Source organism: Schistocerca americana, chromosome 2, assembly GCF_021461395.2.
Source record: "Schistocerca americana isolate TAMUIC-IGC-003095 chromosome 2, iqSchAmer2.1, whole genome shotgun sequence".
Classification (NCBI taxonomy): Eukaryota; Metazoa; Arthropoda; class Insecta; order Orthoptera; family Acrididae; genus Schistocerca; species Schistocerca americana.
The window spans coordinates 180,627,352-180,651,955 of NC_060120.1; the positions used below are offsets into that span (position 1 = coordinate 180,627,352).

At 38.7% G+C, this 24,604-nt stretch overlaps 1 protein-coding gene across 12 annotated transcripts in view; it reads left to right on the forward strand.

The window, feature by feature from the left end:
- Window positions 1-24,604, forward strand: part of LOC124596602 (protein bric-a-brac 2-like) — a 528,908-nt gene that overhangs the window by 161,374 nt on the left and 342,930 nt on the right. Inside the window, exon 7 of one of the 12 annotated variants that reach the window (XM_047135811.1) lies at window positions 1,099-1,933. The exons of 10 other annotated variants lie outside the window; for them this stretch is intronic. In XM_047135811.1, coding sequence (XP_046991767.1) covers window positions 1,099-1,349 — 251 coding nt within the window. In that variant the 3' untranslated portion in view covers window positions 1,350-1,933. Of the gene's footprint in view, window positions 1-1,098; window positions 1,934-7,784; window positions 8,535-24,604 lie in introns of those variants that run through there. One more of the 12 variants, XM_047135807.1, reaches the window with a different exon arrangement.

A 24,604-nucleotide genomic window follows, 5' to 3' on the forward strand; every position in this document is an offset into this window, starting at 1 on the left:
AAAGAAAGGAATGGTTGTTTCCAAACAAAGCAGTAATTTCCCAGACAAAGACATGCGCACATCCACAAAAGCTAATGTTGTGCATCTGGTAGAACAGTGACGGTATGGCGTAGTACAAATTGCTTTCCAGAGGTGTAGCCATCACAGCTCACATTTAGTGTCAACTACTGAGACATTTTGCAGACGCAATCCAAGAACATTGACCAAGAAGGCTGCCTAAAGCTATTACAGGGTAATGACCACCTGCATTCTGTTAGGCTGACAAACAACACTACGTAAGAGTGGGGTTGGAAAGTCATTTTCACACTCTTGTTCTTGTGCCCTCAGATTTTCACCTTTTCTGCTTTCTCTTGAACACTCAAGGAGCTTCCTCTCTGGATAAAAATGTGATCCAAACATGGCTCGACGAGTTCTTCACCTCAAAACCATGTGATTTCTGCAGTTGCAGAATCGAAAAGTTACCCCAGCATTGGCAGACTGTTGTAAAGAGTGAAGGAGAGTGTTTTATTGAAGATTGAAACTGCTGTTCTGTGTATCTGCCATGTGTTTTAAACTTATGGAAAAACACTAGGAACTTATACACCAACCCAATAGTTGCTGAGAAATAACTAGTCTTTAAAAAATATGAATGGTTGCAGTTTTTTCCAATAACACATGCAGTGTTCCCAAGTCATCATGCATAAATTGTGTATATAATATTGTAATGTTTCTGTTTTCTCATCACAGTCTGCCAAAAATATATCACATAAGCATAGCACAATTGTAGCCCACAATATGAGTAATGAATTTCACCACATGATGGTGACATGACTGTCAAAAGATATACTGGACTTCAGATTAAGAGAGACTAAAGTAGAAAATAAATGTTATTTTTGTAGTCATTGTACTTACAGGGGTTCCGAACAATAATTACAAGAAACTTGCCTCTCACTAAATATGCCAAATAATTAATAGGTTTACAGAAATACGTTTTGTAGTTCGGTTGGGCAACAACACTTTAATCTTTATACAGTGCTGTGTAAAGAGAGGTCCAGCTTAAAAGATGTGAGAGCCATATTGGTATTTATATAATCTGAAATGTTATCTTCTTTTCTCCAGACTCTCCCCAGCGCCTGTCGCTAGGCTGCTGGGGAATTCCGGATGCAGTAAGTAAACAGGGTAAGGGTAACATACCACCCAGGTTTACATGTAACATCTGCGGGAAGGTGTTCAAGCACTCTGGATCCCTCTCGATGCACCGCCGGCTCCATCGTGGTCACACCCTGTGCCCTATTTGCCAAAAAGTGTTTAGTAGGACATACTACCTCAAGATCCATATGCACCTCATCCATAATATAACAACAGACTGAAGCTTTGAACTTAAGTGATGCTCTGCATGTTGCTAATCATATTCACTTACACTGTTTGTGACTGATTGTTTTCTTTTAGTGACGGTAGAAAAGAGGCTAACTATAGATAGTTGAATAGTAATTTCAGCCTCTTGAAAGAATATGAACAACCAGAAAGGAGTAAACATTTAGTGGTGTTGCCAATTTTGACAGTTATTTATTTAGTATTTATTTTTATGTGACTGTTCAATTTTCGTAGGCTGTTAGTTGTTATATTGACAAGTGTTTTGTACATTTCATTTAGACATGTAGTGCCTGCAAAATGGGCCATGTGATTTGAAGCTGATTTTACAGGAGAATGGAAAAAAAAAAGTTTTATTGAGTTCTTTGTGGCTCTGAAAATAATTACTCGTTTGCTATTTCTTTACTGTATTAGTATTCTAAATTTTCTTTAGCATGAAATTCTACATTGTAAACAAAAGAAAACTTTTCTGTGCATTCACATAGCCGCTTTTGCTTGTGCTTTCTTTTCCCCCCCATATGACCGTTTTTTACCATGTTTAAGAATAGTCCTCAGATTGTTATTTCCCAGTTTTTATTGCTAAACAGAAGAAAAATTACAGTTATATGTAACTGAATTGTAAAATAAAGTACAATGTCAAGAGTATCAGTGACAATTTCATTTTACTTACTTTGGTGAGCTGCAGAAAAATTGTTAAAAAGTCAAACTAAATTTTGAAGAATGCATACTTACTGTCCTAGAAAGTTTTTCAAGAATTACCATAAATTAAAAAGTAAATATAGAACATTACAATTTAGACGTGAAAACACTACTGCTCTAGTATTAGGGTTTCTAGACACTTTGTTCTTTACTTCAAATAAAAGGACGTGGAAACTGTATAATACAGCTATAATTAGTAGCATGTTAGTACACTTTGTCTATTAATGTTGCTATATTATACCTGGTAGTTGCTCACTTTTTAGCTTGTTAAAAAGCAGATGGCAGCCCTTGTTCACGAACATAGACATTTAGGCTTCGATTCCTTAATTTTGAGTGAATCAAGTGGTACACAAATGCTGCTTCTTCGTTGCGGGGATGGCTACCAATGTTATCTGTTAATTGTCATGCACACAATTTTTTCAGTGTGATAGATTTGTACCCTGATATTTGCAGTGGTGGGCTCCCTCTTTTCTTTTTTCTTTCCTATGCCTGATGGACGTGAAATTAAAGGGAAGGTATTCTTAATATTTGAAAAATAAGTGATCTGCATGGAAAATTACACATGGGTAAGTGTATTTCTTTCTGTTCCTTGCTTTGTCCATCCCATCACATAATGGGCTGATGTATATTTTGGAGGGAGAAAAGTCATTCCAGTGTGAATTCACCTTCAGCATACTGTTACTTATTATGTGTCAAGTTCTGATCTGATAGAAAGGGCTGCAAAAATTCCTTTTAGGACTTTGTTTTTATTTTCGTATGAACAGTTATTGGAAATGAGAACAGTTGTGCACTGCTGTAACTATGTAATGTGTGTAATTTTCAGTCTTTTAGCCATGCTGCATATAGCATATCTCTGTTTTAAGAGAAATGCCTCATTGTTGGGCGACACATTGTGTATACTACTGGCTATCAGATAACTTGCATCAATATGTGTGATTATTGTCATTATGTTGTCAAAGGGTGCTGAAGTTCCAAATAATTTTTTTTAAATTTTTTTTAAATTTTTTTTTTTAAATTTTTATTTGGTCATATTATCTAAACGTTGTGGGTATGTAGATGGAGTGGTAACTTTTTTGCATTTAGATTTAATTTACCTGATCCAACAGGGGTTTGTGTAATGTTTCTATTGGCTTTCCAAGGTTGCTTTTCCTTTTAATGCACTTGTATTTATGAATTTCTGTTGTGAAAGGACATGTCAGTTGTTGGCTGAGTGAGGGAGATGGTACATTGGTTAGCATTTGGGAGAATTATGGCTCAAATCAGTGGCCGGCCATCCAGATTTAGATTTTATGTTATTTCCCTAGATCGCTTCAGACAACTGGGATTATTCCTTTGAAATGGCATAGCCAATTTCTGTCAGCATTGTTTCAACAATTATATTTGTGCTCCGTCTCTGATGAACTCATTACCGATGGGATGTTATACCCTAATCTTCCTTCCTTTTTCCTTTAGTTCTTGTCAGGAATCTTAGATACTATTCAACAGACAAGTCTCCCTAATTAAATGAGAATGTTAATTGTAAACTGTAGAATGAAAATCTGAAAAACTGTGTTATAAGTAACATTTCAGTCACCGGTAGTAAATTCTTAAATAATTTAATGTTAACAGTGTTGTTGTGCTTCAGCTACTTACATGAACCTTCCATGAGCTGACACCATCTTTGAGACAATCGGAAATTGAAAATATTAATGTTAGCAAGTAGTTCCAGCTCAGTACAATAATATTTAAGAAATTGAAAAGGAAGAAGACTCGTCCACAAAACAAATCAATGTGAGTTAAAGGTGTTCATGCAGAATACTTAGTTGCAGAATGACTTCTAGAACCTGAAAAATAAAGAGAAGTGAAGCCACAGTGAGTCACACTGACAGAAAATGTCTTGCAGCAATTAGTAATAAAATTATATGGTATAGATACTGGGAAAATGGCAGTAGACCTCAATTTTATCGTTCAAAGAGGGATATTGTGATCTACACAAGGCTGAACTAATCAGTGAAATTGGACAGTAGATGATCTTACATTCCAGTTATATACTTATGATGTCTGTTCGGGCCCAAGCTTTTATTTATAACTTACATTTATATTCAGAAATCTCCATGCAGTTCTTCATGGATCTTTTGTGTTAATTGTCTGTAAAAAACAAAGAACTGTAAACATTTACTTGAGTGACCACTTCTGGTTTATCAGTTGGAAATGAATTGCTTTTTATGAAAGAACATGGTCATTTGTACATTGCACTTCATGGAAATAGCCAGCAGTGTTTGCTACTGCTGTTACTATGTTAGTTAACTGGACTTGTTCCACATGATGGGTGTATGACAGAGTGAATGAACGCAATAGAAATAAAGTTAAATTGGCATAACTAATTTCTGCTAACCTCATATAGTAGACTGACAGGAAAAAAATTGCAATGCCAAAAAATAATTAATTGTAGAGTAATGAAATTGGGAATCTTCTGTCTAGGTAAGATATTTAAGTGATCAACATTACAAGATCCCAAGTTAATGTAAGCATGAAACAAGACATTACAATTATGAAATGCTGGTACATAAGTAAATAGTGCGACCACCAGAGGGTTGAATGCATGTGTGTAAACATGAATGCATTGTGTTGTACAGTGCCAGATGGAGTTCCATGCATGTTGCACATGGATAGTCAGCACAGGGACAGTTAATGCTAGTTGTGATAGATGCTGGAATTGTTGTTTGTTGATGTCCCATATGTGCTTGATTGGAGACAGATCTGATGATTGTGCAGGCCAAGGCAGCATGTTGTCACTCTGTAGAGCGTGTTGGGTTACAGTAGCAGTATATGGGTGAACGCTATCCTGTGGGAAAACACCCCATGGAATGCTGTTCATGAATGGCGGCACAACAGCTTGAATCACTAGATTGACATACAGATTTGCAGTCATGGTGCATGGCATGATGAAGACAGTGCTCCTGTCGTCATAGGAAATCGTACTCCAGACCATAACTCTAGGTGTAGGTCCAGTGTGTCTAGTACACAGACAGGTTGGTTACAGGCCCTCAACTGGCCCCCTTCCAATCTACACATGGCTGTCACAGGCCTGAGGCAGAACCAGCTTTTGTCAGAACAAACAACATGCCTCCAGCCTACTCTCCAATGAGCTCTCATTTGACACCACTGAAGTTCCAAACGTCGGTGGACGTCAGTGGAAAGCACGCTACAGGGCTGTCCTTCAAGTAACCAGTTTGTAACAGTTTTTTGTGTCGTTGTGATGCTAACTGCTGCCCAGATTGCTGCTGCAGGTGTAGTACAATGCACCAGAGCCATACGCCAAGCACAATGGTCTTCCCTCTCGGTAGTGCCAAATGGCTGTCCAGAACCTGGTCTTCCTGCAACCATACATTCTCGTGACCACCACTGCCAGGCAATCAAGTACAGCGGCTACATTCCTGCCAAGTCTTTCTCCATCATAGAAGGAACATCCAGTTTCTTGTAGCCCTAATTAGAAGACCTCATTCAAGCTCTGTGAGGTGATGACAATGACTTCTTTGTCACCTTAAAGACATTCTTGACCTGCATCAACTCACTACATCCAATCTCAAGCTCAAGACTGTTACAATGTGTATTTAACGCAAACCTGATTTGCATCCTCTATAGCACACCTACCAACTTTCGTTTATGTCGCACAACTCTTCATTCGTGTTGTGATTTGTTTGTTTGTGTGTGTGTGTGTGTGTGTGTGTGTGTGTGTGTGTGTGTGTGTGTGTGAATATTTTAGTGGTTCAACCTGGAATAGCAACAACAGTGTAAAAATAGAAACAACATACATATTGTAGGAACCACTCGGCCTCCATTGTAATGTGCTTGTTATTAATGTGCCCTTGGAACTGTTATTATTTGTGGGAAACGTACACAAAATACTGTAAACGGTATCATTTGTGTTTCAGAGTACATTTAGAAGACACTTTTCTTTAACACTTCGAAGATTTTCAGATGCAGCCTTCAGAAATGAAACGACCACTTTTTAATCTACATACTGTAAAGATGAAAATAGAAAATGAAACTGTGAAATGCCTTAGTATTTAGATGTACCTGCAGAAATAAGAAATTCAAACAGTTCAGCAACAATGCAGATGAATAAACACTGAAGACTTTCATGTCACAGCTTGCATCTGCTCTGCGCTCTTCTCATTAAACACATATGTCTATTCAAGTGTCTGTATGCATGACTTGGGCCTGTTTGTCTTCTGGTAAATTGTGAGCCTGGAATCTGGAAGGTCATGGTATCAAATTGTGATCAAACAATTCTTTTCTTCTTCTCCCCCCCCCCCCCCCCAAAAAAAAAAAAAAAAAAAAAAAAAAAAAATCCCTCCCCCCCCTTCCTGCCAGGGTACCTTTAGCTTAGAATTCACATCTCAATGATGTGAATATTTGCCAGTACTGACATGTGGTTTGGATTCCATGTTAAACTGTAGATCCCTTTCCCTGGTAGATACTTGAGGTAGGTTAGGGACTAGCAGGTTGCTGAAGTTAATTCAATGACCAGGCAATTGAAACATGCAGAATTATTATTACTATGATTATTATTATAATACCTGACTTGCATTTTAGTTGGCGGATCCAGTATCATTACTGACACTAATACTGAGAAATGAAATCTTTTTCATTGGAATAGGGCACTAGTCCTCCTCTTCCATCATTTCAAGTAAGAATCATTTGATATTTTGGGCACTGATACATGTCCTGTTGATCACCCTCTATACTATCATCATCAGTGTCATAATTTGATGTTGCTTTCCTTCTGTGCTTGTGTAATAATGTTACATTGTGGGTGAGGTAAGGTGTCAGAACCTGTTTTGGCTCTTGTGTCTTCATGATTCAGATGTAAAACAGAAATGAGAGTGGAATTTTGTGTAAATGATTGCACAATCTCCTAAGTAGCATCCTGGGGATTTGCCAGGGTTTTTAAAATTCAGACTTATTTGATGCATTCGTGCCATCTAGGAGCCAAGTAAATACGACATTTCACTATCTAGCAGGTGCTTATCCCAGTTGGTGAATGAACATAATGATTTTCTTTAGGAGGTCTGCAATTTTCTTCAGGGGTGATATAATGCAGAAGATGAGCAGTCGATGTACAGAATGTAAAGAAAATTGGGTGGTAAAAATCATTTCTTGAATATTTGCTTAGTCTGGCCGGAAAGAAAGTATTGCAATGTTTCAGTGTAGGAGTGCAATTTGTGTTGTGCAAATGTGTCTTAACTTATTCAGTTATTGGTCCCTCTTCATCACCAATCTCTTGGTGACAGTGACACATTTTTGTTAGATGTGGCTTTATGCTGCCCTTCTTTTTCATTCTATAGTACAGTTGCATTGCACCCCTTGATACATGATTATATACATTCCATTTTTTGTAGTGTAATGGTTCTGTGGCAGAGTATAACCTATCGTTTGGTTTACTTTCTGTGAGATTTGTGAAAAAATGGCTTAAGTGTAGAAATGGAAGTTGTATTTAATGCCAAATCCTTAGGTGTCTTACGTGATGTACACAGGTGATAATTCATTATCAGATGTACAAAGTTTCTGAACAAATGTATAATAGTAACAAGTTTACCTAACCATTACTTGTAACCTCACAAAACATTACATTTGAGTAAAATCAGATTCTAATTGACTTGTGACTTTCTTTCCGGCCAATATTTTGGGCTGCATGTGATCCTTAGCAGATGTTTATGTGTGCTGTAGTAATGTGGAGTATTTTGGTCTAGCTGGTGCAACAGCAGAGACGCTTTATCCAACCTACTGGGAGCGTGGGTTCCTCATCCGCAGTCCCATGTCAGTCAAGAGACCACCATTTGTTGAGTGTCCATGCTGCAAGAAGACATTCAAAAACCCAGGATCCCTGTACCATCACATGAGCACCCACAGGGGGCAAACAAAATGCTTCATCTGTGGCAGAGTGTTCGGTCGTATACACACTTTGAAGATACATCTTGCCAAGGCACATAGTACTTTTCCAACAGGCTGGTCTGAAAGATCTAACAGTGACTGAAACATGCAATTTTTTCATGATGGAAGCTGAATTGAAACATTTGAAGTGGAGTATCTTTGCATGAAGAAACTTAGAAGTGTATGAATTATCCAAAATGTGACTCAGTGAACATGTAAAGGACTTGGAGAACTGTTACACATGTCTCAGTCATTGTGTTTACAATAGTCAGTTGGTGGAAATATTTGTACATCAAAGAACTGCAAACATGTTCCAGAAAATATTTACTGGTGTGTTAATTATTAACATTTCATTTGCACTTGTAGCTACATGTAAAAAAATTATAATCATAGAAAGAACTTTGGCAAGACAGTTTTATTGTTATTGTGTGAAATGTTTAAGAAACAATGTGCTTCCGTTTGAAACACCAATGATAAGATCCAATACACATCTAGTGTGCCTATGACTTGCTTCAACACTTCATTCCTGATAAAGATGAAACTCAGCAGATTTTTTCATAATTATTTACGTAAATTGCCTGTGTGGTAAGTATTCCCTCAATTATATGAATACCTCCGTTGGAATGTTTCTATTGCTGCAAAAACATGTGATAGACAGCTAATTTTTGTACTCGTAAATATAAGATAATCAATGCTTTAGTGACACCCAGTTTCATGGTTGAATATTTCTAATATTTTATTTGAATATACCAATTCATTGCTTTTCTTATTTGAACATTAGGCTAGAGCAAGTCACTGCTGTACACTGTGCAGAAAGTAACGAACAGTATGTGCACGTTATGTGGATTTGGTGCCCTCTGTCTTATGACAGTTTTTTTGTTGTCCATGGAGGTTAGATTGGTGGGCAAAAAATAATTATGTAATGGATGGAAAATTGTTGGTTATATTCTGAATAAAAGCACATTGTGATTGACATATGCAGTGATAGAGGACAGTATTGGTGGTATGCAGCCAACAATGCTTCACAAGGCTCTGCATGTAATCTAAAAAACAGGCAATGCAGTAGGCATATGGCACTCGAGAAAGAACTATGAGGACCATTTGGAAAGTAACCTCCTTTTGGCTGTACATACAGAAACTTCATAGAAAAGATTCTTATGTAAATCTTGAAACCAGTTCTTTGCTATTTTTCAACATAGTCACCATTTAAATTTAAGCATTTTGTCATACCGTAATTTACGAATTCCTTCTTCATAAAGTTCTGCCGCCTTTGTGCATAGCCAATCTTTCAAGGCATTTTGATGTTCATCATCATCATTGATTTGCTGCCAAGTAAGGCACTTCTTCATGTGAGTGAAGAGTTGAAAAATGTTTGGTGTCAAGTCTGGGCTGTATGGGCCACGACCAAAATTGTTCCGTTTGAATTGCTTCAAAATCAGAAGGCCTATCGTTCCTGCCTTCATTATGAGTGTTTGCTCAACCATTATTAAAAAATGAGACCTATTGCCACACAACACTTTCACTCGCAACGTTTGGATCTTACACAATACTCAATACAGAATTATTGATTTAAAGTCTTTTGTCAAAAGAACTCTCATTACTGCTTGCACATCAACTTTCATGGGATTTTTTTTATTACAGCTCAAGTGTTTTGAGGTTATAACAAGTGAATTCATGAAAAAGACGAGGTTCATACTTTCACAGCTGGACACATACTGAATCAGACAACATACAGATCTGACAAAGGCAGCACTCCACGCACAATTACTATTACCATGCTAGAATGATGGTTACTTTCTTAGCTGCCCTCATGCAATTGGATGGCAGCTGACTCCTTTTACTCGACTCCCTGAAACGTCAATCACAAAGTAATTTTGATTGGAGCATATGTAGATGGATAATAAACTAAAGTTGAAGCTGGCAAAGAAACTAAGCTGAGCTTTCTTTATACTTCTTGTGGACACAAAATTTTATTTTTTGCTAATATTGCTTAAACAGAATACATGGATCAACTTGTCAATTGCTGGAACAGGAGCAACTATATCGTGGCTGATAGAGAAGCACATCTTTGACATTTTAAAAATGAGAAGCCTGAAGTCTGCCTCTTCGTTTTTGCTTCTCTTAACCTTGATTCAGTTTTCTGCCTCAAGTATTGTAATATTGTTAACGTACTGTCAATCATGGATGTGGCGCTTAATTTTGTGATGTGATGCAGTTTTGTCATTATTGTGGTCTTCTGTCCAAGGAATGGTTTGATGCAGCTCTCTTTGGTAGTCTATTCTGTGCAAGCCCCTTCATATATGTATAACTATTGCAATTTATATCCAGTTGAACCTGCTTACTATATTTGGTCCTTGGTCTCCTACAACTTTTACCCCCACACTTCCTTCCATTATAAATCCTCTCAGTCTTTCCCTTTATTTATTTTCTCTCGAGTAAAGTTTGCGACAAATTTCTTTTTTAACCAATTTGATTCAGTACCTTTTCATCTGCTATTTGGTGTACTCATCTAATCTTCAGAAGTCTTCTGTAGCTGCGTATTTCAATAACTTCTATTCTCTTCTTATCTGAATTGATTGTGGTTCATGTTTTACTTCTTACAAGGCTACACAGCATACAAATACCTTCAGAAAAATGTTCCTGATGCTTAAGTTTATATTTGATGTTAATAGATTTAACTTTTTCAGAAATGCTTTACTTGCTATTGCCAGTCTGCATTTTATATCCTGTCCACATTGTCCATCATCAGCTCTTGTTGGCCAACACCTCCAACCAGTTGCCCAAAACCTAGCCTCCCACAACAAAGATACTGTCTGCTTCCTTCACTAACTTTCCACCATCCCCACACTTTTACCTCCCAGATCCCTACTTGTCACTGTTGATGCCACCTCACTATACACCAATATCCCTCATGCTCATTGCCTTGCCACTATCAAACATGACCTCTCCTGATGTCCTTCAGACTCCTGATCCACCAACTCATTCCTTATACATATTACCAATTATATCGTGACCCACAACAATTTTTCATTTGAAGGGAAGGTTTACAAACAAATCCACAGCACAGCTAAGGGCACGCACATGGTGCCCTCCTATGCCAACAGGTTCATTCCCAGTCTACAGGAAACCTTCATAGTTTTCCAAAACTTCCAACCCATAATCTTTTTCAAGTTCATTGATGATATCTTCATGATCTGGACTCAGGGCCAGGGCATCCTGTCCACATTCCTTCACATCCTCAACACCTTTTCCCCCATTCGTTTCACCTGGTCTTCATTTACCAAATGTGCCACTTTCCTGATCATGGACCTCCACCTTGCTAAAGGCTCCATCCCACCTCTTTTCACATTAAATCCACTAACCTACAACAGTACTTGCATTTCAACAGCTGCCATCCCTTTCACACCAAAAACTCCCTCCCATACAGCCTAGCCACCCATGGACGATGTATCCATAGTGATGAGAACTCCCTTTCCCAGTTTGCCAAAGGCCTTCATAGACAGGCAGTATCCCCCAAAACAAGTCCACAAACATACTTCCCACGCCATATTCCGACACACCCCCAATCTTCCCACAACCCCCAAGAACTAACCACAAAGCAGTGCCCCCGATCCTCCTCGTCACCCTCAATATCACCCTGGAGTGGAACAGTTGAACCATATCCTTCACCAGGGCTTTGATTACCCTTTCCCTGCTCTAAAATTAAGGACATCTTACCCAAGATCCTTTGCACCCCTCCTAATGTGTTGCTCCATTGTCCACCCAACCTACACAACATCCCTGTGTCTCTCCCACTCTCAGCCCCTTGCCACAGAGATCGTATCCCTGTGCATGAATAGCTCAGTTAATTCACCCAGGACCTCCTGCTCTAGTCTTTTCACAGGCTTACCCTACCCCATCAGGGGCTGGATCACAAGTGAAAGCAGCAATGTCATATAGCATCTGTGCTGCAAACACTGCACAGCCTTTTGTGTTGGTATGACTACCAGCCAGCTGTCCACCAGGATGAATGGGCACCACCAAACTGTTGTCAAGAACAAAGTTGACCACCTGACAGCACAATATACAGCTGAGCACAACATACTCAATTTCAGTGGCTACTTCACAGCCTGTGCCTTCTTGATCCTCCCCTCCCTCACCAACTTCTCTGAACTATGCAGATGGGAGTTATCCTCATAACACGTCCTCCGATCGTGTAATCGTCCTGGCCTCAATCTCAGGTAACCCGCTGTCCCCACACCTTCCACCCAACAGTTACTTTTCCTCCATCCTATAACCCCTCCCAATTCATGTCCTCATGTCACCTTCAGTATGTGCCACTTCCTAATGGCTGCTACAACTATACCTGCCACCCCTCCCTCCCACGTTGCTAGCCAGCAATTCGGCCTCCTTCCGAGCCACTAGCCACTCACCCGCCAGAACCTGTCCTTGCCTTCTGCTTCCCTCTTCCTTTGCCCACACCATACGACACCACCTCCACCACAACCAGCCCACCTGCTGCAAAGAAGCTTTGGCATTGTCAGTCCAGCTGGCACCGCATAGGCACGTGTATGCATTTTTGTGAGAGTGTATATGTGCCTGTGTACCGTAGATCATCAAGGAATAACTTCCAAAGCTAGCAAGTTTTCCTTCTTTTGTGTGTGCCTATCGAAAACTCAACACTTCTGCTTTTCTGTGAGTGGTCTCCTTCAATCCTAAAGCATTTATATTCTACAAGAACTTTGCTACAGCATTTGTATTGTCATCAGTTGTTTATCTTTGAATCGAATTCTGCCTTAAGTTAACCCAACGTTCTCGTTCTTGTGCCCAGATTTATTTCTCCAAAGTTATAGCATCATAAGTGAGGGTTTTTTAATTTTCTTCCAATCAGACAACAGAAAAATTGCTTTTTACTACCTGTATGACAGAAATTTCAGTTTCTAAGAAAAACTTGAGTAAAACATGTCTAGATAAAAATGAGAAAAACTATTGCTTATGGTGGAACCCTATCCAAAACATAAATTTATTTTTAAGCAAAAAGAACACAACAATGAGCTTCAACCTCAGGATGAATCATCAGTTGTTTTATTGCCCAAATACCAAAACTCATCCACGACTTTTGTTTTTGTTTCCTGACCTAAATCCCTCAGCATCACTTGTTTTAATTTGATTATACTCCATAACCCTACTTTACTTTTGTTGATGTTCATCTTATAATCTCTTTTGAAGACACTATCTTATCCATTAAACTGTTCGTCCAAATCTTTTGGAGTTCTCAACAGAATTAGACTGTCATTGGTAAACCTTATTTTTTTTATTTCTTCTCCTTGAACTTTTAATTCCATTTCCAGATTTCTCTTTGGTTTCTTTTACTGCTTGCTCAGTGTACAGACTGAATAACATTGGGGATAGGCTGCTTCCTGTCTCAATCCCTTCTTAACTCCGGCTTCTCTTCATGTCCTTGGACTCTTATAACTGCTCTCTATTTCTGTACAAGTTGTAAATAATCTTTCACTCCCTGTATTTTATCCCTGCTATCTTCAGAATTTCAGAGTGTATAGCACAGTCGACATTGCCAAAAGGTTTCTCTAAATCACAAATCCTGTAAATTTGAGTTTGCCTTTCTACAACCTATCTTCTAGAATAAGTGTTCCTATATTTCCCGAAATTCAAACTGATCTTCGCTGAGATCAGCTTCTACCAGTTTTTCCTATCTTCTGTAAATAATTCATGTCAATATTTTGCAATCATGATTTATTAAACTGATATTTCAGTATTAATCACACATACCACCACCTACCTTGTTTGGAAATGGAATTACTACATTCTTTCGGGAGTCCCAGGGTATTTCACTTGTCTCATATATTTTGCACACCAGGTGGAATAATTTTCTGTCATGGCTGACTCTCCCAAGGACCTCGGTAATTTTCGGGGATGGCATCTATTCCAGGGGCCTTGTTTCCAGTAAGCTTTTCAGTGTTCTGTCTAAATTCCTCTCACAGTATATATCTCCCTTCTCACTTTCACCTACATCCTCTTCTCCTTTTATATAATTGTCCTCAAGTTTGTATTCTTTACATAGACACTTTCCATCCTTTGCTTAATAATGGCTTGCCATTAGAACTGATAATATTCATACAGTTCCTTCTCTTTTCTCCAAGATCTTGTAGGCAGTGTTATGTTTCCCCTGGTTATGCATGCTTCTACAGCTTGGCATTTGTCGTCTTAGCTTTTCCTGCTTAGTCATTTTGGACTTTCTGTCAATCTCATTTTTGAAAGTCGGTGTTTTCTCTCATCTGCTTTATTTGCTGCATTTTTGTATTTTCTCGTTTTGTCAGCAACTTGAGTATCTCCTGTTTATCCAGGGAATTTGACTAGGCCTTGTCTATTTACCTATGTGATCCTCTGCTGTCATCCCTATTTCATATCTCACAGCTACCCATTTATTTTCTGTTTCATTCCTTTCCTCCATTTCAGTTTAGTGTTTTCTGATCCTCTCTCTGCAACTCTTAACATCCTCTGTTTCCTTCAATTTATCCAACTCCCATCTCCTGAATTTTCTACATTTTTGCTAGTTTTCCAGTTTCAGTTTGCAATTCATAACCAGTAAATTATGGTCCAAGACTGTACCTTCCCAAGGAAATGTCGTACAGTTTAAAATCTGGTTTAAAAAAATCTGAAATTAGTTCTAGAATGTATCCAAGGTTACCTGCTGAGGATTGTAATCAGCATATTCATTGTATTGAGTACGACTAGAAAGCCCGCCCTGCTAGCCGCACGTTCTAATGCACTGATTCCCGAGCAGGAAGGGGTGCCGGTTCCTGGCACAAATCCGCCCGGTGGGTTAGTGTCGAGGTCCGGTGTGCCGGTCAGCCTGTGGATGGTTTTTAAGGCAGTTTTCCATCTATCTCGGCATATGTGGACTTGTTCCCCGTGTTCTGCCTTAGTTAAACTATGTTGGCAATTGCTATGCCAACACTGTCTCCACATACACATACACCATAATTATTCTATTACGCAAATATCTGGGGCTGTACTCATCTGGTATGAAACGTTCCGGGGGGGGGGCGTGTGCGTGTGCGTGTTGTTGTTGTCTCCACTGGGGTCCGAACCGCACAATAACCCTGGGTTCGGCGGTGTGGGGTGGGTGGACTGCTGTGGCCTGTTGTGTTGTGAACCACTGAGTGCTATGGCGGGACAAAGCCTCTCCATCGTTTCTAGGTCCCCGGTTTAATATACATACACGTGAATAGAAATGTCAGATACCAATTGAAATTTGGTGTATTCAACTTATGCTATAATCAGTTATTTTATTAGTCACCAAGAAGCTTAACTTCAAATTATATTTTGGTATAACAGCTTTTGAATTCATGTTTTTGGGTTATTAATATCTGTGTGGAAGGTACTTACTCTTTAAGAAGAGAAAGTATTTCTAAATTTACGCAGTATGTTGCCAAACTGTCCATATTTAATACATGATGTTCATCCTGAGAACTTTATAGTACTTAGAACTTTTATTTAATCAGTATAGAGGATTTAATACTATCCTGTTTTACTGCTGATGAGAGTGAAAGGGTATGAATTTCGTGCCATTTAAGATTTAGTTTGATGTGAATACACAGTAAGGCACCTTTTATTTCACTAAAACTATTTTTTGTTTAGCTGGCTTAATACAAAGAATAAAAAAATCGTAGACTGGACTAGTTTGGTTACGATCACATGTGATATGTAGAGCAAATGTATGGTTACCTAATTCTAGTGTATACAGTAGCAAAGCAGTATGCTCCAACAATTTATGTTCAGAATTACAGTTTAGGTTCTATAGTCTGACAAGGTATAAAAAATTATAAAAATCACAAAGATTCTCTTGTGTGAGATTAAAACAGTTTAAATTGTACTTCTCAGCTGTGTCCTGTAGGGAAGAATAGCAAACACTGCCTAGAGATGCTTAGAAAAGTTGCTGTTATGCCTTTTAATTTCTTATCTTTTATAAAGTAAAGGGTTATGTGCTTCACCTTGGGTCTGTATTGTGCCTAAAGATATTTCCTTTGTTTTCTGCCTCCACAGTCCTCAATGGGAGCAAATTAGGAAATATTGTGAAAATAGTGTAACACATAAGCAGTGACCGTTCCTTGCAGTCAAATGCTGTGGACCTTATTTCTGGACTGTTCTATTTTTTATTTTTGTGTGAACTGATACTAACATAATAGCAAATATATTACTTTACACATGTATAACAATTTATAAAAGCATTTTCAGCTTCCATTACATGAAACACTTAAGCATTCATGAGCTTTTTTTAGTAGTAATCATTAGTGTAAGGAAAACAAAATATCAGTTCTATTTTTTCTTCTAATAATTTCCGGGTATGCAGCCGGATCCCGTCGACATTCTGAATGGGTACACCTAACTGGGTCAATAAAAGAAGCTGGTAATTATTAGTCTGGAGAGGTTCCTTTACAGTATATTTCAAACTGATGATGTTTTGAATATGTGGCATCGTGGTCAGATAGAGAAAAAAATTATAAAATCAACTATTATGCAGATATGCGTAATCCTTACTAGTCTTTTTACTGTTTCTCTGCTACCATACGTGTGATATATTATGAAAAGAATAGTTGCTACTCACTATGTAGCAGAGATGCTGATTTGCAGATAGGCACAACAAAAAGACTGTCAGAATATTGAGCTTTTAGCCAACAAGGCCCTCATCGCAGATAGAACACACAGATAAACACACAAACGCATCTTACATTCAGATGACTGCAGAAGTCACATCAGTTCTATTCTTCGTGTCGGTAACATTACGCTAGTCAAATGCAGCCTACCTCCTTCACCATACTACTCACCATGATATGGGTTGTGCATAGTTGTCTCCATTATACTCTTTTCAGCTGAGCTGGAAAGAGGAGTAATTTTTGTATGCAGCTGAGCAGATTTCTGCATCCTGTATTGATATTCTGAATATGCAAACTTCAGAATATTGTCTGTTGGGACAGTTACTTTACCTGGTTATAGAGTATTGCAGTTTTTCGTATTCTTTATGGATGATATTAGTAGCTATTAGAAGAACTTTATTTTGTGTGATGTTGTCAGTGAAGGTTGACTGGAATTTCTCAAGAAAAATCTTTTTAAGAATGGGTACACCTAACTGGGTCAATAAAAGAAGCTGGTAATTATTGGTCTGGAGAGGTTCCTTTACAGTATATTTCAAACTGATGATGTTTTGAATATGTGGCATCGTGGTCAGATAGAGAAAAAAATTATAAAATCAACTATTATGCAGATATGCGTAATCCTTACTAGTCTTTTTACTGTTTCTCTGCCACCATACATGTGATATATTATGAAAAGAATAGTTGCTACTCACTATGTAGCAGAGATGCTGATTTGCAGATAGGCACAACAAAAAGACTGTCAGAAAATTGAGCTTTTAGCCAACAAGGCCCTCATCGCAGATAGAACACACAGATAAACACACAAACGCATCTCACATTCAGATAACTGCAGTCTCTGGTTGCTGAGGCCACACTGCGAACAGCAGCACATGATGGGAGACGCTACTGGATGGTGGGGCTAAGGAGGAGATTAATCTGTTTACTGTACAGAACTGTATATACTATGTTTCCTCAAAATTTAGTGAAAGTCCATTTGCAGAGAACCAGTTAATAAATTTATAAAATAACACTATTTACAGTTACCTCAGCTAATTCTTGTTTATTGAGTGTGGTTATTATACATGTATCATCAGCAGAAGGAACTAGCTTTGCACCTTCATGAACGTAGAGTGGCGAGTCATTAATGTGTATTAAGAACAATAAGGGACCCAAGACTGTACTCTTTGGGACACTGTTCTTGATATCTTCTTGGTTATAGGACTTGGCTGATTTTTGCAGACTACCTGTGCTGTTCATTTTGACCTTCTACATTCTTCCAGTTAAATATGAATTAAACCATTTGTGCACTGACTTACTCATACCGCAATACTTAAGCTTATCCAGAAGAATTTCATGATTCACACAGTCAACAGCCTCTGAAAGGTCACAAAAAATCCCATGGGATGATGTTCGGATATTCAGAGCATTTAATATTTGACCATTGAAAGCATATATAGCATTTTCTGTATTTAACAAGTCACCTGGTGGCAGTACATTGCTGCACTTAATTCTGTGTGGGACTTGGAATGTTTCCTGCAATAATATGGTGATTTTATGCTTTTAGTGTTTTCCTAAATTGTTGATATGAATCTTATGTTAATATCTACAAATAGCATGTGGTCTTCATCTTGCTACATCAGTTCTGTTATAAACAGTGGCAATAATAATAGTTTTAGTACCAAACTTTTATTCTTCATCAGTGCAAATAATTTTCTGTTTTCCTTTCTTCCTCCTCTTTCTTTGAATGTGCTACAGATACACACAAACAGTTTGGATAGATTGTTAATTGTCTTTGAGTACAAACAGATTTGCTTACTTATTAAAAGAAGAAAAAGAAATAGTGGTTTCTAGTTGTAATTGATGACATGTCTAATGGATGACACTAATTCATGCTCATCAACTTGCTCCTATGAGCAATCCAAAGCATAAGGTAGCCATTGTTTTATGAAGAATCAGTGTTATAGATCGTAGATTTATCATTTGTCTGTAGTCCCCAAAACCGTTATTTTTAACATTTGATGATGTAACCATAGTTTTGCAATAAGATAATTATCATTCAGCAGTAGTGTCAACTAAAATTCAAGATGTTACCCAATCTTTGAATGTTTCGAATTGCCAATATGTATATTTGTGACTTGAACTCATGCTGAACTGCAACATCCTGAATCTTGTAACACCCTACAAGGGGATATAGTGTGAGAGCAGCCTTCTGAAACTCATAACGTGTTTGAAACAGTATCAACATTATTATTAACATGATACTCTGTCAGTTTTGTGGAATTTGCTCCCTCAGACATCCAGTATTTTGTAATGTTCTTTGCTAGTGTAGTGTAACGAACAATAGTAATTGCAATGTCTAGGATGGTATCATCATCATCATCATCATCATCATGAGTGTTGTGCCAAAAGGCAGGTTTTCACATGGTATTTCTCCAGGCTGTCCGGTCTTCTGCCATCCTCTTCAGGTCTGCATAATTTCCTCTTCTCTTTATGTTGTCTATCGTCTTGTATCTCCTTCTTCCTCTCAGTCTTCACCCACAAATCAATCCTTCCAAAGCATCTGCTAGCAAGCACTCCCTTCTCAATGAATGTCCCAACCAGTTCTTTTTCCTTTCTCTTACAACCTTCAGCAGACATCTTCTCTCACCAACCCTTTCCAATACTCTTTCATTACTCGCTCTTTCCATCCAGCTTATTCTCTCCATTCTCCTCCACATCCGCATCTCAAATGCTTCTAACCTTTTTTCATCCTCTCGTCTCAGCGTCCATGCTTCTGCCCCATATAGTGCCGCACTCGAGACAAAACATTTGCCAAGCCTTTTCCTTAGTTCTTTATCTAATTTGCCACATAAGGGTCTCCTCTTTCTGTTGAATATGATAGGATGGTCTAGAGCCAAACATATGCAGACCCCAGAAGCAGTAATAATACCAGGAAAGAGACTGCAGAACTGAGATCAACAAAATTTTTTTTTAGCAACCAAGATATCCACTGCTGTAGCTCATGCATGGCATTTAAGACTGTGTGAAGGAAGTATCTCCCAGCTCTCATTCGTTAGCTTTATAGTATGCTCAGCTTCCACCCTCATCCTGATCCATTTTGAGCTTGTATTCAATCTGTACTGACCTCGCAGTCAATGGGATGTTAAAACCCAGTCCTCATTCTAAGTTGAATTGGACAGGGATGAACGAAGAAATCATCTTTTGTTCTTTTCAAAATCTGAATGGCAGAATAAGAATTTGAACCCACTTCTCCTCAATAGGAGTAAGCACTTTAACCATTGTGCAACCTCACTTCACTTTTTTTTTTTTTTTTGGTGTGTGTGTGTGTGGGTAGGGGGTCAGCCATGCAAATGTTACTGATAGCATGAGAAGCAATATGATTTCCATTTTTAAAGACAGACACTATTCTGATTGACATTGATATTGATGTGTAAGGAATTTGCTGTACGGATTTAGGGTGAGCTATAACTATAACATGTCTTCCTTAAAATTTGATGACTTGACTTGGCTCGACCTGCTTCTTTTCAATGACCTGTGTCATCTGCCTTGACATTGATTGCTGTATGTGTATCTTCTTTGTGTTTCTATTCACAATGAAACAATGTCATTAAACTTTTATTTCCACAGTTACCCACATTTTTCACATAAGATGTTTTGTGTATCTATAAACCATCATTACTGTATTGTACACTCATGCCTCAGTAGTCTGCCACACAAAAAGTTTAATCATATTGGTTTGGGAACAGTCCTGCATTGAAGAGTTCATGCAGCCAAGCAGAACAGCCAAAGCTGCACAGCTCTGTCCTTCCCAACCCCCACAAAACTACCTTTTTGGAGATTTTTCTATTTGAATTTAGCAGATTTTATAATTTTGTAAGTAGGTTTATCAAAAATAAAGAATTTTTGCAAAAATATAACGTGAATGAACGACATCAATGAAAGATATTGTAAGCAATAATTTTTGACCACATAGCATATTTGCCTCGGCACCTGCTGTTTGTTCTTTAAGATCCTACATTACCGTAGTAAAGTATCAGCAAGAGCTCAGTTGTTTAACACTGAGTGAACTGTGCAAGTGCAGGGTTGCCACAAATTCTGGAAATCAGGGAATTTCAAACGTGTCAGGGGGAAAAAAAACACTGAAAATTTTCCATTTGCCTCAGTAGGTGAAATGGTTTGTTTACTGAGGTGTCATGCGTCGTCATTGGCTGGACACAGCTGATTATGTGCGCTGCTTCCCTAATCCCTCATTCCTACTGCTTCTCCCCTTCCTACCACTCCCCTCCGTTTGCAGTCAGGGCTGCCACCACTTCTTGCCATTTGCCTAGCAACTTCCGACGAGAAACAGGGAGGCGTGAAGAGTTGTATGTTTGGATCTGATTCTCAAAGACTATACGCACAGCGACCAGAGTTGGCGGTCATGTGTGCATGAGTTGGGCCTGACTGATTATGTGAAAGTATGTGTTCTCTTATTGTGACTGAAAATTTAGTTGTGAGAGTGTGATTGTCTTTTCTACGTGCCTGTCTGGGGCTCAGCAATCATCTCCACGGAGAGTTGCTACCTACTCTCATCAATATTGATTCTCAGAATATTTGCACAAATTATCTGTTGCATAGATTGATCACCGCAGTCTCATTTCATCAACATGCTGTCTCTGACTCATGATTTAGCTGGCCACACGAGGGGCTTCCATGACGGACCAAAACCCCAGGTCATTTCTGTGGGTATCTCTAATGGATCGGGCCTGCCAATCTGAAGCCTATCATTTCCCACTAATGTGTAGGCCCTGCTGTCGTATCTGATCTTACCGATCTGCCCGTGGCATTTTATTTATTCTAGCACATTTTGGCAACACAGCACCCAGTCCATGAGCAGAGAAAATCTCCAACCCAGCCAGAAATCAAACCCGGACCCGCTGCATGGTAGGAAAACACATTACCATTCAGCTAAGCGGAAGGACACACAATACCACTAAAATAATAAACATAACACAGTGACTGATAACTGCCAATAACGGTTAGTAGAACCAAAATTTTATTGGTGGTCACCTAAAGTGTTGGTTTACACAACTCTTTCCCGCCTTAAACATTTCTTCCAAGAGACCTACTTTTCTCTGAGGTCATTTCTGAAATCAGTGAAGGTATTTTAAATCTGTCTTGCGATTCCAAGGAAATGCTCATTTTTGTCACCAAATGTATTTCGTTTTATTGAAATAAAATAACATCAGTGGTCTTAATGAAACACACATACAGTTTGGCTTGCTTTCTCCATCTAAATGCAGTTCGTTACATAAGATGTTAGTACTTAAGAATTTTGCTCACCCATTTGTAAATACAGAAGTCCCTACTTTTTTTGTCAACTTATGTGTTTAGTCATCCATGCAAAATTTGTTAGGGGAAAATGCTAAAACATGTCTGGAAATCAGGAAAATATCACTTGGGGAAACTTGTGGTGACCCTGAGGTGGTAGCTATGTGAACCAAGCACACTATTGCCACATAAACCTTATTAGTGATAGACATTTGTTCAGTAGTAGTCATTTCTTTGTAATGTTGCTTGGACAAAATGATACTCTGACAACAGCATGTGTTTACAGTTGCTGGCTGATTGAAAGGCTTCTTCTAGGAGGTGGAAGATAGTAACATGAGGGCTAAGAGAATTAACACACATCTACTGATTATTTCTTAAACAGTCTTTCTATCCCGTGTTTCGTGCCCCCTCTTTGTCTGACCTGTTTGGTATCACCAGCACCACATAAAACAGCCACTACTTTGGGAGGGAGAGAGTTTTGTTGTATTTCACCTAGGATATCCCATTATTACAGTAACTCATTTATAGTCCTCATTTAATTATATGTGTGAGAATTACAACTGCAGCTCTTCCAGTAGAAGACCAACAGGCACAGACATGTTGCTGTCAAGACTGAGCTGTGCTACAGTAGCATGAGTGAGCGATATAAGAAGTATTTCAGAACTCTGTGGGTGGAAGATGGCTGTTGAACACATATTTGAGTTCTTTCATATGTTCAGCAAAAGTGTTTGGATGTAGCTGCGTTACTGTTCTTCTCTTGCCTTTTCTTTCGTATTTTCTGGGCATAAGGCCATTCATTTTTGCTAGGAGTCAGAATTGAGTTTTATCAATAATTGTTCCCATTTTGTGAACATCAACCAGAGCAACTTGTAAATCTTATTTACTTTAACATTTTCCTCACATTGTAGCTGCTCACATTAATGACTTTCTCTTGGTACTCGAAACTTGTCTGTGGTGTTGTCTATAATACTCATCTACTTTAGTAGTATACTCCTTGCAAACACATTATTACCTACCAACTGTGTTGCCTGTACTTTCTTTACAATCTGTTAAAGTAAGAATTGAAGTGGTAGTCACTTTCTGTCTGTTGGTTTTAATATGCTCCCCATGTTGTGGGTGGACCTGTGTGTGAACTGTGGCCTGTTGGTTTTCAGTAGAGTTTCTACTTTTACTCCAATAAACTTTGTTAATGGGAAGCTGTACTGTAATTGAAACATGAGAAGACATTGACCTGTAGCTTGACTGAAGGTCAGGAGGGAGGGGTGTGGTGGAGGGGGGACAGATAGCTGAAGAAAATTAATAATAGTGACAAGAGAAAAAGAAACTCTATTTTTTATGAGTTACAAAATATGGAAAAAGAGTAACGGGTAAGTAAGAATTTCCTTACTGCAAGATGAGTTGTAGATAATACAGAAAATTATTTTGGGCACCTTTCTGGATTTGAACAAACATTATGGGTAGAGACAACATGAGTAACAACATAATGGATAAAATAGATTTTTGGAAGAAGAGAGTGCCAAATGAACAGATTCCCATAAAGTAGGTAAAGTTGTCATCAGCTTGAAGGTTGATTAAGTGCCACAGTGCTCTACTAGGCATGCTGGTACTAGAGATAGCATGCCCTCACCTTTCTCTGGCTTTTGAACGGACTTACCCAGTCACTTAAAGGAGCACCTACGATGTAACGAGGATTATGAACTATCGTGCAACACCCCTCCCCACCTTCCCCTACACACACACACACACACACAGATATATATATATATATATATATATATATATATATATATATATATATAGAGAGAGAGAGAGAGAGAGAGAGAGAGAGAGAGAGAGAGAAACATTCCATGTGGGAAAAATTTCTCAAAAAACAAAGATGATGTGACTTACCAAACGAAAGCGCTGGCAGGTCGAAAGACACACAAACATACACACAAAATTCAAGCTTTCGCAACAAACTGTTGCCTCATCAGGAAAGAGGGAAGGAGAGGGAAAGACGAAAGGATGTGGGTTTTAAGGGAGAGGGTAAGGAGTCATTCCAATCCCGGGAGCGGAAAGACTTATCTTAGGGGGAAGAAAGGACGGGTATACACACGCACACACACACATATCCATCCACACATATACAGACACCATTTGTATATGTGTGGATGGATATGTGTGTGTGTGTGTGTGTGTGTGTGTGTGTGTGTGTGTGTGTGTGTGTGTGTGTGTGTGTGCGTGCGAGTGTATACCCGTCCTTTTTTCCCCCTAAGGTAAGTCTTTCCGCTCCCGGGATTGGAATGACTCCTTACCCTCTCCCTTAAAACCCACATCCTTTCGTCTTTCCCTCTCCTTCCCTCTTTCCTGATGAGGCAACAGTTTGTTGCGAAAGCTTGAATTTTGTGTGTATGTTTGTGTGTCTTTCGACCTGCCAGCGCTTTCATTTGGTAACTCACATCATCTTTGTTTGTCGGAAAATGTCTGAAACGCACATAAGGGGTGTTGCAGGGCAGGTTGCACCGTGACATAAATGTTAAGAAAAAATTCGATACGTTGCACCGTTTCCGAGTTATTAAGCACTGAATGTAGCCAATCGGAGCGTCGCGTGCTCACATTCAAGCGGCCTGCCAGGGGCAGTGTTACCTAATGAGTGCTTTGTTTGGTTAGCAGAAACTTGAATTCGTGCACACAACGACCTTATTGACTAACTT